Source organism: Thamnophis elegans, chromosome 1 (assembly GCF_009769535.1).
Source record: "Thamnophis elegans isolate rThaEle1 chromosome 1, rThaEle1.pri, whole genome shotgun sequence".
Classification (NCBI taxonomy): domain Eukaryota; kingdom Metazoa; phylum Chordata; class Lepidosauria; order Squamata; family Colubridae; genus Thamnophis; species Thamnophis elegans.
Window position 1 is genome coordinate 72,313,183 of NC_045541.1, and position 18,778 is coordinate 72,331,960.

At 38.1% G+C, this 18,778-nt stretch overlaps 1 protein-coding gene across 1 annotated transcript; it reads left to right on the forward strand.

Annotated features, from left to right (window-relative positions):
- Window positions 1–1,591: 1,591 nt before the first annotated feature.
- On the forward strand, window positions 1,592–17,973 carry LOC116515088 (bestrophin-1-like). The gene is made up of 9 exons (XM_032226989.1): window positions 1,592–1,743; window positions 2,874–2,968; window positions 3,862–4,095; window positions 8,065–8,219; window positions 9,146–9,223; window positions 12,508–12,660; window positions 13,585–13,665; window positions 14,564–14,715; window positions 16,790–17,973. Exons 1-9 carry the CDS (start codon window positions 1,592–1,594, stop codon window positions 17,970–17,972), a joined length of 2,283 nt encoding a protein of 760 aa, XP_032082880.1. The 3' UTR covers window position 17,973.
- Window positions 17,974–18,778: the final 805 nt, after the last annotated feature.

The following is an 18,778-nucleotide window of genomic DNA, read 5'->3' on the forward strand; positions in this document are numbered from 1 at the left end:
CACTTCTTTTGACAAACACCTATTCTTTACAACAGCAAAATACATATTACCTCCTAGCTTTATACCAACATTTGCATTTCTTAAAATGTTCTATGCAAGAGCCATTTCAATTTCAAGCAATATATAAATGTTATATATGAGGGAAGGTGGGTGGGTGGGTGGGTGGATGGATGGATGGATGGATGGATGGGTAGATAGATAGATAGATAGATAGATAGATAGATAGATAGATAGATAGATAGATAGATACTCTCACCTTCAGTAAATATTTTACCAAGGAATACAAATTCATTTACTTGCTCCAGTTTTCCCCCAATTATATATAATATATCATTCAATATTTCTGGGTGGTGGTCAACATATCTCCCCAGCAAACTTTAGGATGAAACATAGTATAAACATTAGAACTTTATGAAAAGCATGTAATCCATCATGTTGAGCAACTCCAGGCATGATGCAACTGAGCCAGGAGAGCTGTCTCAAAGGAAAACTATGACTTTCATAATCAAGGGAAAAAATGATGTCAAATATTGCATTCCATTGCATTCTGTCTTAATCATTTGTCCCATGTGTGTCTCTTTGAGACAAGGACACAGTGTAGAAATTATCTCCCATCTCATACTTTATTTTTTTCACTCTACTGCACAGGGTGGACAGAATCATCCAATCCAATCATTGCTAGCCAAAAACAAAACTTCAGAGCAGTATTGCTAATTGCTTGGGGCAATGTAGAAAAAGCTCTTTGAGGGATCAACATGCTTTAATCTTCCTTTTAAATCCTTGTAAACTTTTTCTTGGGCAGCAGTTCCAACCAGAGTTGTGGTACTGCCTAATAAATGACTTTTTCTGTGTTGTCTTTTTTTTTTAAAAAAATCTGTGCTTCAATTATGCCCCAATTTGGAGAAGTTTCTCTATAGTGTTACCTCTTTTTTATAGAATTACTACTACCTCAGAATTATTCTTAAATTCTTTCCTTGTCTACAAATAAATGCTCTGGCATTTTTCATGTTGTCTGTCTTTCTCTCTGTGAAATTCTGAACACCGCTTTTGATCTCTGAAATTGCCTAAGAACACCATGGGCTGGTGCATGGGCTAATTGGTTTGCAATTACTTTAAAATACTGTTTATGTACCTTTATCATCAGATTTTTTTTCATTTTCTGGAAAGTACTTTATAATATAAGGAGATATAGAGCTAGTCTTTCTCTCCTCCCTCACTTTTCTTTCTTTCCTCATTTTGTCCAGAGGTTTGCTGGTTTACTCTGATTAGAACTCTTGTCTGATCACTTGTAGATGATTTTTAGAAATAAATTGGAAGTTTATGCAGTTAGACTAGGATTATGGCTGCCCTCATTGGATATAAGATTTCTACAATGCATGGTATATCAGGAAGAATTGAATTTGACTTAGCCCAAAGTTTGCATGGACCATTATTTGAGAGAGTGTACTTGAAGATATATTTATGTATGATGGACTCTGCTTGTTTCATTCTTGAATTTACCGTGAATTTTTTGGGATGGTGGTAGCTTTTTATGGATCTTTCTTCTTGTTTAATTTTTGCCATGCTGTTTTTGTTTCTAGCAGGCCCTGTGATGACAGTGACCTACACATACCGTGTAGCTGAGGCCCGCCTGGGCACCTTCTCACAGCTTTTGCTACAATGGAAAGGCAGCATTTATAAGCTTCTCTATTGTGAGTTATTAATCTTCGTATCACTTTACTTTGGCATCAGCCTCATCTACAGGTGAGCATTTCCAGTTCTCTAAACCTAAATGCAGGCGGGGAGTGGTGTAAAGGGGAGATCAGTAGCTTTGTCCCTCTTAGTCTGGTTGTTACTTCTGCATCTTCTGAAGACTAATGAGCCAACGCCTTTCAAAAATTGTTTTCTACTCTCCTTTCTGTTCTCCATGCACTTCTTAGAAGATAAACTGTGTGGACTAATCTTAAACAAGATTTGCTTCTAGGAGCACATTTCATGAAAAAGATTTTCCTTTGGAGAGCAATTCATATGATGTAGTCTCTCATTCCTTATTTCTACTTTCCCACTGCTTCTTTGGTCTTTTTTCCCCATAAAAATGTTTAAGATATGCTGTTTAAGGATTTGAAACAATACAATTGCCAAATAATAATGGTAAATCCATGTTTCTAGATTGAAAATTATTTCTCCCTCGGCCCCCCAGCAGTATGTAAAAATAAATAAATACCACCACCACTTTCTCTGACCATCTGAGCCTAAAAGCAGCAGGCACTTGTTTAAAAATACACAATATTTCTCTATAATGGCCTTCATGAGCTGGGCACCCTTTAGATATGTCAACCTCGGCCCGCAGAATTCCCATCATATGTGGTCATTGGGGGCATTCTGGGAACCAAGACTGCCCAGATTAAGGAAGGCTGCTTTCTATAGCCTATTGTGGCAGTTGCAATTCATTGTTACCATACATACATTCTCACATGTGTAACCACTTTTTTTTAACAGAATCAAAATAGCTAGTTGATGATTAATAAAACAGGGTATCTGATCTGATACAAAAAATCTAATCAATAGTGAACCGTAATTGCTAACATTCCTATAATAAACCACAAAGAAATTGCTACCTGCAGTAAAAATTACATATCCCAGGTTTAAAGAATAGTCTTTTGATTGGTTAAAAAAGTGGTACTTTCCTATAGCAAAAGTGCTGCATTAGCACATGTTACCTGGGTGGAACAAATAAAAAAGATTGTAATTTTGCAAAACCGCAATAACAATACTTAATCCTCAGTATGTACAGGAATGGACTTGAGTAATGAGTCATAGAGCAATTAATATTTTGTTTGTTTTCACCAATAAGAAATGTTTTTGCAGTATTACAGTGATGTGCTTGATTACAGGTTAATTCTGAATGACAATCAAAGGCTGATGTTTGAAAAATTAGCCCTTTATTGCAATAGCTATGCTGAATTGATTCCTGTGTCTTTTGTCTTAGGTAAGATTGCAAAAATATGAGACAAATGCTATGAATGTGAAGTCTTCATATATATATAACATATATATATATGTTAATTGATTTATTTACAACAAGAACTAGCTCTAACTTTAGTGCTTAGGGCAGAATATCCAAATGGTGTTTCTGATTTTCTAACCCTAACCCTAACCCTAACCTTTTAAAAATGAAGTATAAATTAGTGTTTGTTGAAACCCACTTAAACCAATGTCCAGTTGAACTGGCCGTCTCTAAAATAATTCATACACCATTACCTCCAGTGGGTTCCAACTCACTTCATTTTCAACAGAGGCAAAATAGAGATTAAAAGATAAAATCATTTGTCTTCATTTTTATATTGGTAACATTATGGAAATTGGTTATTGTTTCCTTTTTCCTTTTTTTGCTTCCCCAAAAAGTGTAAGGTTTTATTGCTCTTTTAAAAAGGATAAGAACTGCAGAAGGTAGGGGAAAGATGAATTATACTATTAAATTTAATTTAGAGCAAGTGTGATGATTTACAAACCTTTCCCTATTGCAGAATGTTACTGCAAGATACTTTGCAATGCCTCTTCATTTATGACCAGTATTTTTTATCTCCAAGTGATCAAAAGGTTGAAAAATGAATGACAGTTCTCAACAAGAGTTTAATCGAAGCATTACTGATACCATTCTGCCATTCAGGCAGTTATTTCTCCCAAGACAAAATCTTTAGGATAATAATTTTGATTTTTATTATTATATATTCTGAAAACAAATTTGGGGCTTTCACCAAAGCCTTGGTTTTGTTAAAAGAGTATGTATTTTCTGGACAATCAAATGCAAAAAAATTGGATTCTGTCCACAGAAAACTGGCTGATGTTGAGCTGTGCCTCACTATCCTTGTTCCTTTCTAGGCTTTTATGTAACTTTAGTGGTATCTCGCTGGTGGGGACAGTACGAGAGTATCCCATGGCCTGACCGCATTATGAATCTGGTTTCAAGTGGTGTGGATGGGAAGGACGAGTATGGGCGTCTTCTGCGGCGCACACTCATGCGCTACATTAATCTACTGAGTGTGCTGATCTTGCGCTCAGTCAGCACTGCAGTCTTCAAGCGGTTTCCCAGCATGGAACATGTAGTGACAGCAGGTAGGCATTGCCAAAACAAATAAACAGACGCTAAGTGGGTAGGATAAAATGCCATGGAAGTTGGTGCACCTCCTAATGATACTTCTGAAGTTGACTGAACTATTTCCAATAGTAATTCCTTCAGATACTGTATAATAGACTGTAACTCATGCCAGACCTTCTGGGAGGAGATGATGGAAGTTATATTCCAATACATCTGGAGATACAAGATTAGGGGAAAATGGCTTACAAAGATGCAGATATGAAGAATAAATAAATGTTTATTCATTACAGATCCATTCTACTTGCCTTTTCTCCAAAGAATTCACAGCATCATATGTAGTTTTTTCTCTTTATTTTATTCTACAAAATAGCTTAGAAATGCTTGCCAAATAAGGCCACTTAATGAGTTACAGGACTGACAATCTAAAATGACCTTTTCCTGATATCCCCTCCCTAACACTGCATCTCAATACCATATTCAATCTATGGAGTATTCAATCACTTGGAACAGTTGCAACTGTTGTTTACAACGAATCTCAGATCATAAGAAACTGGGTTTGATTATCTGAGAGAATATTACTGAGTCGTTATGAGGTTTATAACAGTCAGCCCCCCTTGAATACTATCATTTAAAAATCCAAGTGCTTAACATTCCTTTGTCAAGATCAAGATTCTAGCTAGCCACATACCCACATAGATAATCCTATGGATATCCATTAATCTTATTCCAGTACTGGGTGATATACTCAATCAAATGAGAAGGGCTATGCAGACTTGAATGATCACCAATTGTGTAAAGGCATTCTTTTAAAAAGGCTTATTCCAAGTAGCTTCAGCAGTTTTCCCAGATCATTAAGACAATCAAAGTAATTAGAGTAAGATCCATTCAGTTCTGAAATCAGATCCTAGATTTAACAAAGAATATTTCTCAATGAAGATTCTCAATCCTCCAGGCAGACATATCTAACAATTGTTGAAGTTGTCTGAAGGATGAATCATTGCAACTGGACTAATGTTTAGTTTCAGAGATGTTTCACTGCCCATCCAGAAGGGTCCTCAGGCAGCACAAACAGTTAGACAGAGAGTCGTTGGAATGTACTAACTCCTGCCACACCAACCTGAGGGGATTCCAACATCTCTGAATCTAAAAATTAGTTCAGCTGCAATGTTTCAACCTTTAGACAATTTTAGAAAACCTTCAGACATCTCTGCCTGGATGATTGAGAATCTTCATCAAAATTTTGCAAGACATTTTGGGGAAGAATCCCCTGAGGTTGGTGTGGCAGGAGTTGGTACATTCCAACGACTGCCTAACTCTCTGCCTTGTGAAGAAGCTGCCTGGTTGGGCAGTGAAATGTCTTTGAAACTAAAAATTAATCCAACTGCAATTATTCAACCTTCAGACAACCTTCAAACAAGGAATCTTGTAATCCAGTAACATGTAATCAGGTGGATGTACTGCGTCATCCCTAGATCTACAGGCAAGTGTGAAAGTTGGAGGCTGTTTTGAGAGGTTGTTTAAGCTGCAAAGCTATGCATTGACCAAATGATTAGCCCTATCAGCTCAAAGGCTGATGGATCTCATGGAGGCAACTCTGGGGTATCTAAAGGCTTTTTCCAACCAAGCGAAAATTTTATGTCAGGAATTTCTGCAATCAATCACTATGGGGAGGAAAACCAGCAGCAGTTTTCTATGATAACCAAACCACACCCTTACTGGCAGTTTCTACTTGGCTAATAGGGCCAAGTAGAATTAATACCAGCAAACTATCCTATGCCTTCCAACAATCAGCTTGGGTGGGTACAAAATTGGATTTTTAATTTCACTTGCAATGTTTTGTTTCTGTTGGATTTGTCTGTTGTTCTAATGTTTACATTTTTCCTCATTCTGGTGTACTGTGTATTTTTATTGTTCTGAGATTGACTGTAAAAGTTTACACTGATGAGCTTTATGAAAATGGTATTAATAAATCAATCCAAGAAATGCTACCACTGCAGTCCAATATTTCTGTTCTGGGAAATAAATCAAATTAAATTCTCTATAGCTAACGCTAAATAAGAACAGTTATTTGGACCTGATGGCCTAAATGCCACCTTCCAACTATACAATTTTTGTGTAAATGAGTGTTGAGGTATAGCCTAAAACTACTCAAATTCATCTCTGCATTGTCCGGAGGGGGGGAGTATCTTTCAGTCATATTCAATTCATATATTGTAAATTGTTCTCCTCCCCGCTCCCCCACACCACCAGAAGTGATTATTCATACAGGTGGAAGATATGGGAAATCATACCCTATGAATTCAGTTCAAGGATTGTTCTTTGAATTGTCCTTCACGTGTCCAAGAGGGCTCTCCAATGCAACTTCCATTCCAATTAATCCTCTTGTAGTATAATAGAATGAATCAAACTAATAGTGCAATCTGTGCAATTAGCCTACAAACCTAATCTGGTGAACATTTATTTTAATTTTAGATTGGGAAAAAACATTTAATTATTTTGTTGAAGGAAAGGAAAAATTCAATGAAATGATCATAGAGTGAGGATTTTGTGCCTAAAAGATACATAAGGGATGTGTATGAATATCACCTGATTATCATCTATCTAGAAGATGGATGGCTTCAGTTGTATCCCAAAGGAAGTTATCATCAGAAAGCTCCTCTCATGAGACTTTCTACAATCAGGAAATACAATTAATTGTAGCTGATGGAGAGATGAGTGAAGAGAAAACAAATTACCTAGTCTCATTACCCTACAACAATAAAATCAACATATAAATATACTATTAGAAGTTTGAAAGATACCTAAAACACCCTGAGAATGATATAGAAAGAAGTCAAAAGCCTTTTTTAAACTGAAGATCAGAGTTTGACTAAAGCATTGAATAGTTGGTGTTCTATGTTTCATACCCATTTATTTATTCAATTTCTATAGCTGCTCATCTCAAACAAGTTGTCTGGGTGAGCAATTATAAACTCAATTAAAAGCCAAATTCAAGTACAAGACAAAAAAATTAAGGCTCAAACTGGGAATAAATGGCAGAATTAGTAGACGGTAGAGAATTCTGTACCCTGCATTCATTGTCAAGAATAAAGTTCTGCCTCTGTCTCGATTGTAGTATTAATTTTTGCTGTATCTTTCTGCAAATTTGAACTTGATCTGAGCAAGGTTCTAGTGAAGCAGTTCTTTTTAACTTTAATAGCAGGTACCCAAGGACACAGCATACCCAACTTACCAACTGAGCCAAGTAATAGACTACACAGATGCAAATAGAACAAGATGCACAACAGACTGTGAGTTTACAGCTGGACAACTGCTCCTCAACGGAAATGGTCCAATCAGTTAGCCAAGCTGAATGTGGTCAGTTGATGCTTTGTCATCCATAAAAGTGGAATACACATCAGCAACACTAGTGTGATAAGAAACTGTGTGGCTACATAAATTGTTAATGGGCTATGGAGTAGATATACCAAAGCCAAGAGTATTGTCTGAATGCAATAAGGAATGTATTCATGCTGAACACAAATAAATCCAGGACACCGCACAAAGGTACATATGAGCAACACACAAGAAAGGGGACATGGACCTGAAATACTGCCCATTGGCAGATATGATGGCAGATGAATTCACTAAGCTTTTATTCAGAGATTGACTCAGACCACTTTGAGAGATGATGGGAGTGCTAGATTGTTGCATGAGTGTAGAAGGGACATTGCAAGTGTGACTTTAGTTGTACTAACTTTCAGTACCTCAAAATCTATTACCAACTTAGATGCATTGGGGTATAAATAGATAGATTAGAATTTCCTCTGTGTTCCTTCTTTAGCTCTTACTATACTTTTCTCATGAGTTTCAAACTTCTTCCTACCTGTTTCTTAAGCATAGTTGCTTGCTTGATTCTCACGTGAAAGGATATAGTTAGTTGGAGTTAGCCTGTCCTCCCTGTATTTCCTACAGTAAATTTCTACCATCTCTTTCTATCAATGTAGGCCTGATGACTCCAGAAGAACACAAGAAGTTTGAAAGTTTAAATTCAGCCCATAACAAGTTTTGGATCCCATGTGTCTGGTTCTCAAATTTGGCAGTGAAGGCACGTAATGAGGGGCGAATCCATGACAGTGTACTCCTTCAAGGCATCTTGAATGTGAGTCAGATATACATTGCATGTGTCATGCTTTGAATTCATTACCTGACATTTTTAGTCTCTCAGCAGAGGAGAAGCTCCAGCAAAACAGCTGTTATAGTTCAGCTTTCTCCATGCTAGAGGCCTACTATTGTCAGATAGGACTGTACACCAATTTAGATTTTTAAAGGGAAAAGGTGATTTGGTTTATCTGTGGGCACTGACAGAGCAATTGCCAGTGGTTCCTTAAAGAACTCTTTTTCTGGGTTTTCATTGCTGCCCTTCAGAACTGCAATTCACTCCTGGGAAAAGTTAAATTGGGTTTAAGGAAAAGTTCTGAATTTCCATTAAATCTCTCCCTCTAGCTCTCTCTCATATTGCAACATTCATCATTTCAACTATTGGACCTGCTAAACTATAGACTGTGGAGGAGCTAATAGCTCGATAGCATCATGGTGGGAAAGGTTGCCATAAATTAGTGTTTTTCAACTTCAAACAAGACCTCAAAAACTTTTAGATGTGTGAACTTCAACTCCCAGAATTCCTCAGGCAGTATAATTGATGCTGGCTATGAAATTCTGGGAGTTAAGACCACATACCTTAAAGCACCTGAGGTTGAGAAACTGTTGTACACAATCCAGAATGGATAGCATGATAGGAAACCTAGAATCAGAGGCCTTTGGTGCAAAGGAAAATGGAAGATTAATATAGAGAAATTATCAAGTTCTTACAATTCTACTACTTGTACAAGACTTTTTGTGCTGTGCTCAGTGTTATACTCTCCTAGCAGCTAAACACACTGGTCTAAATAAAAACACTTTAGTAACACACTTTTCAGAGATTGCTGACAGTGACATGGATAACAAAATACACATTGAAATCGTGAACTGAAAATCCTATGGTGAAATTTTATTTCCTCTAATGGTACTTTTCCTTCCTTCCAACAGGAAATGAACACATTGCGCAGCCAGTGTGGGCGTCTCTATGGATATGATTGGATTAGTATTCCCTTGGTCTATACACAGGTGAGAATTGTATTTCCGCTGTATTTTTGTCTGACTGCAGCCAAAATTACATCCCATTTATAAGAAAATAGATCTCATATGTGCTTCATATTAAGCCTTTCTTATAGCTTAGTTGAACTGTTATCTAACTTTCCTATAGGGTTGGTATGTTCCAGATATTTTTAATTAAACAATGTCATCTATTCAGACCTTAGATATATGCCTTCTTTATAGTAGCACTGTCTTCTGGGACATGGTTCCCTCCTGCCCAAGATCCAAATGGTCTCCATTCTACTGTTGTTTAGAAGGGCCTTTAATATTTATCTCTTAACCCAAGCATTTGACAAGGGAGAATGAGACTCCTTCCTTCATTGTGTTTGCCCATTTTTAATTGAGTGTTATAATTTCTTTTTTGTGAGCCACTCAGAATTATTGAAAGTCAAGCAGCATATAAGTTTCATATGAAATGTTCTGTTCCCATTACAGATCCAATGGCTTGTTGTTCCCATTGATTTTTTTTTTTTTTTTGCCTCTGTTTCTGATCACTGCCACTCAGCTGATTATCTTGCAAGGGAAAGGATATAAAGCCTCACATTTTGAAATATGCTTGGATGGTGGTGGAATAAGGAGAACTACTTTAACATTGGCAATATCTTTAAGCCAGCTTCAGTTATGGGTTGGGGATGAGATAAAGCCAATATCAGAAAGGTTGAGCAGAAAAATAAACTAAATAAACATGTATTGCTAAAACATGTTTGTGCCACAGTTAAGAACAAATGGGGAATGACCACTATGTATTTAAGTCAACATGGTTACATGTGTGCTATGCACCAGCTGTCACAAACCAAGCACACTTTTTTTTCCCGTATCTATGTTTTCCTTAGGAAAAACAGGAAGCTTTGCATGAGTTTCCAAGAGGTCCTATTTTTTCTGGGGTCTTAAGAGCAGTTTCTCAGCTATTGGCAAACATTCTTTGGCCTCTAATGATAGCGGCCTGCATGCAGAGCATACTTTTATCTTCTTCGAGCACCAGGCAGATGAGTTGTTTAGCTCCACCCAAACCCCAGCCTACTGTTCAGATCATGTATTTAGACTCTATGGCAGGGGTAGTCAACCTTTTTATACCTACTGTCCACTTTTGTATCTCTGTTAGTAGTAAAATTTTCTAACCGCCCACTGGTTCCACAGTAATGGTGATTTATAAAGTAGGGAAGTAACTTTACTTTATAAAATTTATAAAGCAGAGTTACAGCAAACCCCTACCACCCACCATGAAAGCTGGAACGCCCACTAGTGGGCGGTAGGGACCAGGTTGACTACCACTGCTCTATGGGGTGGAAGTAGAATCCATTCCTTGTGGACCAATAAGTATAATGGGAAATTCATACTCAGCACAGCTAGGTCCCCTACAAATCAAATCCAAAGTAGATGAAACCAAGACCTGATGCCCATGGAAATTTGCTTGGTCAGAGCAAGTCACAGCATTTATGGAAACTAGCCACACCACTTTTGGAGAGCCTTTGTTGCTAGAAACAGAATTGAGTAGAATGGATGAAAGGCAGCTTGTGTCTTGCATGACATCTTTACATTCATGTTCCTTTGAATATAATGCAGCCCTTGCTTCTTCTGCCTATTTCATCTCTATCCCTTTCTTTATGCCTTTTTCTCATTTGCTGGGTTGTGCCCATAGAGTCCTGTTAGCTTTTTCAGTAAAAAGTAAAACAGCAGAAACTGCTGCTTTAAGCTATCTGCTTAAAGAAACAGGTAATTAGGCAACAAGGTAGCCTTAGTAAGCAAGTCTATTAGTACAATATAGAACAATGATAAGTGTTGCCACCTTTTACTAGCACCCCCCCCCCCCAAATAATGGTTTTGTTTCTAGTAGTCTACAAATCTCTTATTGCAGGATGGCATTTGAGTTTAAGTTGCTAACAAAAAAAAATTATAAAAAAAAATTAGCACATAGTCATGCACATGTAGCTTTTAGCCAAGGTTCAAATTGCGGAGTTCTTCTGGACTGCAGCAGAATAAATAATAAAATGTCTGCAGGCAAACAACCAAGCTCAGAGAGCACCAAGGACTCCACAGTTCCACCCATATATTATCTTCTAGAAGTTCAAATGTATCTTTGTGTTAGCGAAATGTAAGCAATGGCAGGAACAAAATCTGGATTCCAGATTTTATTTTATTTAGTATTTAGTATTTAGTATTTATTGGGATTTATAGGCCGCCCTTTTCCCTGAGGGGACTCAGGGCGGCTTACATTATTTATTTATATCCTGCCCTATTTTATTTTTACAAATAACCCAAGGCATCAAACATATACAATGTACCTTCCTCCTCCTATTTTCTCCACAAAAACAACCTTGTGAGGTGGGTTCATCTTAGAGAGAGACTGGCTGGACCAAAGTCACCAACTGGCTTTCATGGCTAAGGTGGACTCTTGGCTAAGGTGGGATTTGAACTAATGTTCCTTAGCTAAATGCTTTCATCACTAGACCAAACTGGCTTTGAAAACCAAAACAGGTTGTTGATGATGTAGAATTTATATGGAATATTAGCAGTGGTAGCCCTAGAAATGTGCAATCTGGGATGTGAAACTATAGAACAGCGTACTGACTGTACTGTATTTTAAAATCTGAATTAAGTAGAAAACCTCCCCACAAAAAAGGGATGTAGCTCTTCAAAATCTTTATAGCTTTCCAAGAAATATTTCCCCCTCCAGACAACAATTCAATTTCATTTTATTATTTTAGTAGTCCTAGCTGTACCATGAAAGATCTTTATTTCCCCATCAAGAAAGGGAGTAGACTAGGAAAATACAGGAAGATATAAATTTAAGGTTGTAAATGGAATGAAATATACGCTAAGATACTGCAGAAAGTAGGCAAAGGTTATATTGGGAAAAATTTCATGAACTGAGTTTAAATGAACATGGTTTAAATAAGCAAAAGTGAGGCCTATGTTATGTGGCCTGCAGCAGGCATTTAGACGTCTTTGGGTCAGAAGTGACAGAAAAAAGCACACACAACAAGAGATATGAGAAGCTGTGCTTGTAGAGGATATTGAATTGTTGAACTAGTGCCTGGAGTGTAAATCAGTGGGCAACTATGGCCTCTTTACAACCAGAATTCCAGAGCCACACAGGGACCTTAATTGCCCACCCCTGATATAGATAATAGTATTTCTGCTGCTATAGAAGGGTATTTTGGAATGACTTCTAGTTCTATATTGCTCCTCAATAGAAACCTATCCTAGTAAATCAGGGTTATTAAAGAGATCCTAACAATGTTTCTTTCTCCAAGGTTGTAACAGTAGCTGTTTACAGCTTCTTCCTTGCGTGTTTAATTGGTCGGCAGTTCCTGGATCCAGCCAAAGGGTATCCTGGCCATGAAATGGATCTCTATGTGCCCATTTTCACATTCTTGCAGTTTTTCTTCTATGCTGGGTGGCTAAAGGTCAGTTTAATATGGAATTGTCCTCCGGAGAATTTCTGTTTGTTGGGATAATATCCTGGAGTTTGTTCTTGAATTTCAAGTGCCAAAACTCTGTTCTGCATTAGATAGGACCAGCTCAAAATTCTAATGAGAATCCAATAACATGTAATAGAGGTACAGGTCAGGGGTGGGTTCCGGCAGGCTCTACTGCCGGTTTGTTCATGGGTGTGCTTTGTGCGCACATGTGCTTTGCACACATGCACAGGCTTGATGTGCACTGCACACACATGTGCAGTGCAATAAAAATTGTTCTGTGCATGCACAGGAGTGAAAAACAATATGGTGGCACGTATGACGCCACCCAGGGAACAGGTTTGGGTGTGTGGCATGCCTGGGTTGCTGCTGGTTCCACTGGGCCAAACCGGTAGGAACCCACCACTGGTACAAGTGTGCTTTTTTATATGTTATAAAGTAAATGGTGAAAGGAAGGTGATGTAGCCCCCTCATTCAGTGGTGGGATTCAAATAATTTAACAACCAGTTCACTGCCCTAATGATTTCTTCCAACAACCAGTTACCAAACTGCTCAGAAAGTTAACAACCGGTTCTCCTGAAGTGGTGCAAACTGGCTGAATCCCACCACCGGCCTCATCTACTCCTCTTTTACCACAGCAATCCTTAACTCCAGCAGTATTTTTTCCAGGCAGTTTCTAAACTCAGAAATGAGACTGATAAAAAATTTACGAAAATAGGAAATCTGCAAGCTCTTTAATAAATACAAATATATTGTTGCTTCCTTTTCTAAGAGTCTTAGATTATCCTACTCTACTAAACTTACTCCTTTTTCCACTAACAGGTAATGTCACTTTAAATATAAGAGTGCAATATATTTTGCTGGACCACCACTGACTCTTTTTAAAATCTTTTCCTTATTCCCATTTCACAGGTAGCAGAACAGCTCATCAATCCATTTGGGGAGGATGATGATGACTTTGAAACTAATTGGCTTATTGATAGGAATCTGCAGGTGAATTGAAGAGCTTGGGATATATCCTCTCTGAGATGTCTCAAAAATATTCTGTAATTCATGATATGTAACTTTAGATGAAGAAATAATAGCACAAATTATAACTTAATATATCTTCTTTCTCATCAATGCAATATATGCCTAATATTCAAAGGAAATATGTCTGTGAAAAGTTTTATGTTAAGTTCCTCTTCTTTGAGCATAATACTTGTCAGATATGGTGTTACTCCATCATAAAAACTTTGCCTAAGATCAACTTCTAAAAACCTGTATTTTCATCTTTTACATATAGTAATTTTCAACATCTATTCTTTTACTTGCTTTCTGTAGGTGGATAATTTCTGAAAACTTGAAATGTAAACTCTCCCATAGAAAGTTCTGACCAAGCATTAACAGAATAATAGAATGGCAAAGTTGGTGGTAACCTCGAAGGTTTTCTGTTCCAACTCCCTGCTCAAGCAGGAATCTGTTTCATACCATTTTAGACAAATGGTTGTCCAATCTTCATTCATGCTTTCTTGCCTGTTACTCATTCTTATCAATCATGAAGTCATATTTTTTTCTAAATGCAAAAGAACCAACAGCCAAACTGCTTAGAAAGAGCTGCACAGTCTATGAAACATCTAACCCTGAAGTGAACCTTCAGGGTTTAACAGGCCTCCTAGTTTTGCTGCTAGTTTGGGGCTTGAGGCCTTATCAAGCCATAATTCATTCTTATCTTCATGCAGAACCCATTATCATAAGCTATCCAGTTACTAAATGGCAGCAAGTCCATAATTGTTTCTTAGATTGCAGCTGTCTCCAAATTATTAGAAATGGGTGCTTTCTCAGAAATGGAGAAATAAGGAACAAACACCTTCAACTACTGCAGCTGAGATAGTGTGCCATATCTTGGCAGGTCTCCCTTATGGCTGTGGATGAAATGCACCAGGACTTACCAGCATTGCAGAAGGATCCATATTGGAACGAACCAGACCCCCAGCCACCTTATACTGCAGCAACAGCAGAATATAAGAGGACATCGTTCCTTGGATCAACTTTTGACATCAGGCAAGTGAAGCTACAGAAAATAACCACAGGGATCCCTTTCTTGTCATAGAATATACGTACATCTGCAGTAGACTCTTCCCTGTGGAACATTATGACTCTCTAGTGTTGTAAGAGGACTTATACACAGCTCTGCAGTATGGATTGGACCTGTTCAGGGTTTCAGCCAGCCATGCCAAGCTTGGATATTACTGCTTCTTCTCCCTCCTTAACGTCAACAGTCAGAAATAATTCCATGCACATTAAACATGCTCATTTGTCATTTGACTATCCCAAATGTGCTTCCCCCCCCTCAAAAGGCAACTGACTTCCTTAGTTTTTTTCTTTGAAAATGTTTTGCTTTCTCACCCAAGGAGCTTCAGAACATCATTCTTTGTCACTAATTTCTTGTTTCTCTTTGGTTGGTGGATGCCACCATTTTATCTATAGGTTTCACTCTCAGCAAATATATATCAGATTGACACACAGCTGTGTTTTATACCAGATTAGCAACTCAAATTGTTTCATTTGGCTAGTTTAAGACTTGAAGCTTTTTGATACAATACTCCTTACAACAATTTCATTTCTCCCAACACAATTTTGTGAAGCTGATTTTGTCAACTTACCAAAGCAAACTGCTTCCTTTAACCCTGTGCAGTTTTCTCCCTGAGTTCTTCATAAAACAAATATTGTTAACCAAAGATATCAGGTTATTGATATGAGGGAAATTGGTGGTTAAGAAATGAGAAATCTAAATAAGCAAACAAATAAAATATTTATCACAAGATAAGATTATCTCAAAAAGGATTACATTACTATTTTCAGGGATGAAATATCAGGACATATCACCACATTCAGCTTTCTTGGTGTGTTATTTAATAGTTCATGGAGTTATTTTTTAAGCATCTACAATATTGCTCATAGTTAAACTATCCAAACCAGAATTACCCCTATATAAGTAGGCAGAATCAGGCAGTCACCTCACATAGGTAATTTGGTATAACATGAAAGGGAAGCAAATGCTTCCATTATAGGAATAACAGAAATGATGTTCCAGCTTGGAGTTAGAGAGGCAGTTGGGAAGTTGTGAGCTTTTCTACCGAAGTGCTAAAATAACATGGCCAACCATAGATGCTGTGCATTTTGAACGGATTTTATAAAATGTACAGTATTGTGGTATGCATTTGATGGGGTTAGTTTATATACATTGCATGAATTTTACAACTGGAAAGACCTTCACTTACATAGTTAAAAAAATAGGGAGATACATAAATACATATATACACACTCATTAGTTTGGGAGTACCTTGTTGTTCTGCCAAAATGTCTTAGGCAATCAAGAATGATGAATGTTGGCATTTTAATCATAACAAGCAGAGACAGCGTTGGCCTTAGGAGTTGGCGTGGATAGGCACGTTTGTGAGTTTCTTGGGCCTGCTTCATCTCCTTCCTCCCCACTTTTCCTCCTATCTTCTCCTCTATCATTCTCCTCTTTAAGAGGAAGATGTAAAGGGAGCATTGATGACAGAGAGGAGAAGCATGAGGAGGAGAAAAAAGAAAAGAAAGAGGAGTTGTATTCGGTTGGTTTTCCTCATTGGTTCCCAACGTGATAAGCAACAAAGCAATAATAAGAAGGGATAAGTAAAAGCAACTGCCTTGAGAAAGTGGTGGACTCTTAGAGCTACGTGTCCAATGCTGAAGGACAGAGGGACCACTGAACCTGGAGATGGTGCTGCTGAGAGTCATCATAGCCTTTGAAGGAGTTTAAGAAGGTTGGGAACAGAATGTTCATATAACATTCCCTCCCCTGTATAAATTTTGTTATCAACAAAATTTTCGTACCTTCATTGTAGTTGATCATTGGAGTCAATGATCAACAGAAGTATATGGAGAAATCTGAAGTATTGGAATGATTCTTGGGGTTTATATTTGCACTTGTCACTTACCCTACCTTGAATGAAAAGTGTTGATATGCCTGTCATATCACGTGCAGAATCCCAGCTGCATTCTCCCCAGCCCCCAAAGTTTCCCCTGCAGAGTTTTGATTTCAATTCTCTTTTTCAATACATCATTGTATTGTACTGTTTCCTTTCTACAGCATGCAGAAAGAAGAAATGGAATTCCAACCCCTGAAAAAGATCAAAGAGAATGAGGAAGCAAACCACTCAACACCATTGCTGGGGCACATAAGCCGCTTTCTGAATGTACAATCACCCACTTTTACCAGGTCACCAAGAATGAGCCTGATACGTCGGAGGAATGAAAATGTCTCTCCTTCTTGTTATGCTTATATGGATGTGGTTAAGCCTGGGAACCTCCAAAGTATTAACCAGCTAAGGGGAGACAACTCCCCATTAGGCATCGGTTCTCAAGATCAGTGGGACACTGCTGCCAGTAAACTGAGAGAATTTGATGCCTTCACATCAAGCCCTTTCTATGAAAGACCTGGATTCTACAGTGCTCCTCAGACACCCATTAGCTCAGTCCCAATGATCTTGCCATCCCAGCGTCAAAACCGAAAAAAACCACCTGCTCTCTCCAATATTGCTGCCTGTCCCACTTTTCTGAAGGACCATACTACTAGCCAGTCTCCTTGCAAAGCCAGTGATTTGGATAGGAGTGAGAACTTGGCTGGCTCAAAATCAAAGGAGTCTTTTCCATGGTCAGCTGAAAAAAGCCATGTTTCAGATTCATTAGCCATGTCAGTTAAAGAAGATACCAAAAACGTAAGTTGGTCAAAAGAAACAACTCCCCTCGGAAGTCCAGAAGGACCTCTGTCCTCAGAAGACTCTGTAAGTACCAAGTTCCCCTTTGTGGAGTGCACAAGCCCTGAGTTACAAACCAGTTTTAAAAGCTTGAATAACCTGAAAAGCCACCAGCAACTTCCAGATAACATATCTCCAGACCATTCCAGCTTCCTTTATACTCATAACATCAAGACTCCTAATAGCAATGGCCCTGCTACTTTCTTTCCCTTCACCTCTTTGACTCCCCCAGGGCTTGAGCCATCTCACCGGAGCAAAGGAAATGCTGCTGTTGTCCCTAGTTCAGAAGCTTCTCCTGGAGTTACAAAGCAAGATAGTTCAGCTGTTTCTGAAGCTGCAAATGACCCAGGAAGTATTTATTACACCGAGGAGCAGAGAAAGACCACCAGCTCTTCACCTAATGACTCTGGCATCTCCCTAGCAGAAAGAGACTTCGTGGGATTAATGGAAGTGATCATGGAAATAAGTGAGAATACAAGCGATGAAGGGAAGGGAGAGAAGGGACAATTCAGTTAAGTGGGCTCAAAGTCTTTTCATGTAGATGTGATGGGAAGGATTGCTTCATTATATTTAATAATATTATTCAACTTTTTAAGGGTAGCAAAAGCCCACGCTACAAAACAAGTGGAAATCAACATTTAGGCTGGGCAGCTCATTCCATAAATGCATATGTGCTGTCACTAACAAGCAAGTTAAAGGCCACTCATGGAATTTCAGCACCACACAACTAAGGAAATAACTCTAATTTCTGCAGAGTTACTTTGATTCCATGTTTAATCTTTTGTTTGCTATTTTATCTGAAAGTACCAAAAAATGGGACCTTGCTGCCAGTGTTGTGAATGCACATCCCACTTCAGGGAGAGACAATTTAACTGGGATAAATCATATACCCAGTTGTATGATCATTGCCCAATTACACAATAACTTCTTTTCCCCATCCTCCAATTACTTACAAAGGGGATTTTTTTCTCCTTGTGAATATTGCCAGTTCACTTAGCCAAACTATATTTATTAGATCCTAGAGGGATTCTGTTACACAAAATCATACTTCATGTGGATATTATCAGACAATAATTACAGATGAAGATTGGATAATGGCATAATGGTACACTCCAGTCAAATTGGGCAATACCAATATAACTCAACTCATCCAGTCAGTTTACAGCACCAAACTTTCCAACCCAAACCCTAATATTTTTATAGAAGTTAATATGGCCTTGGTATTAAGGACTTGATGGCATGGCCTGTGCTCCAGATGCCAAGAGAGGATGCAAATCTTGAAGGCCTTTCTGTTGCCTTACAGTACACAATTCTACCTTGAC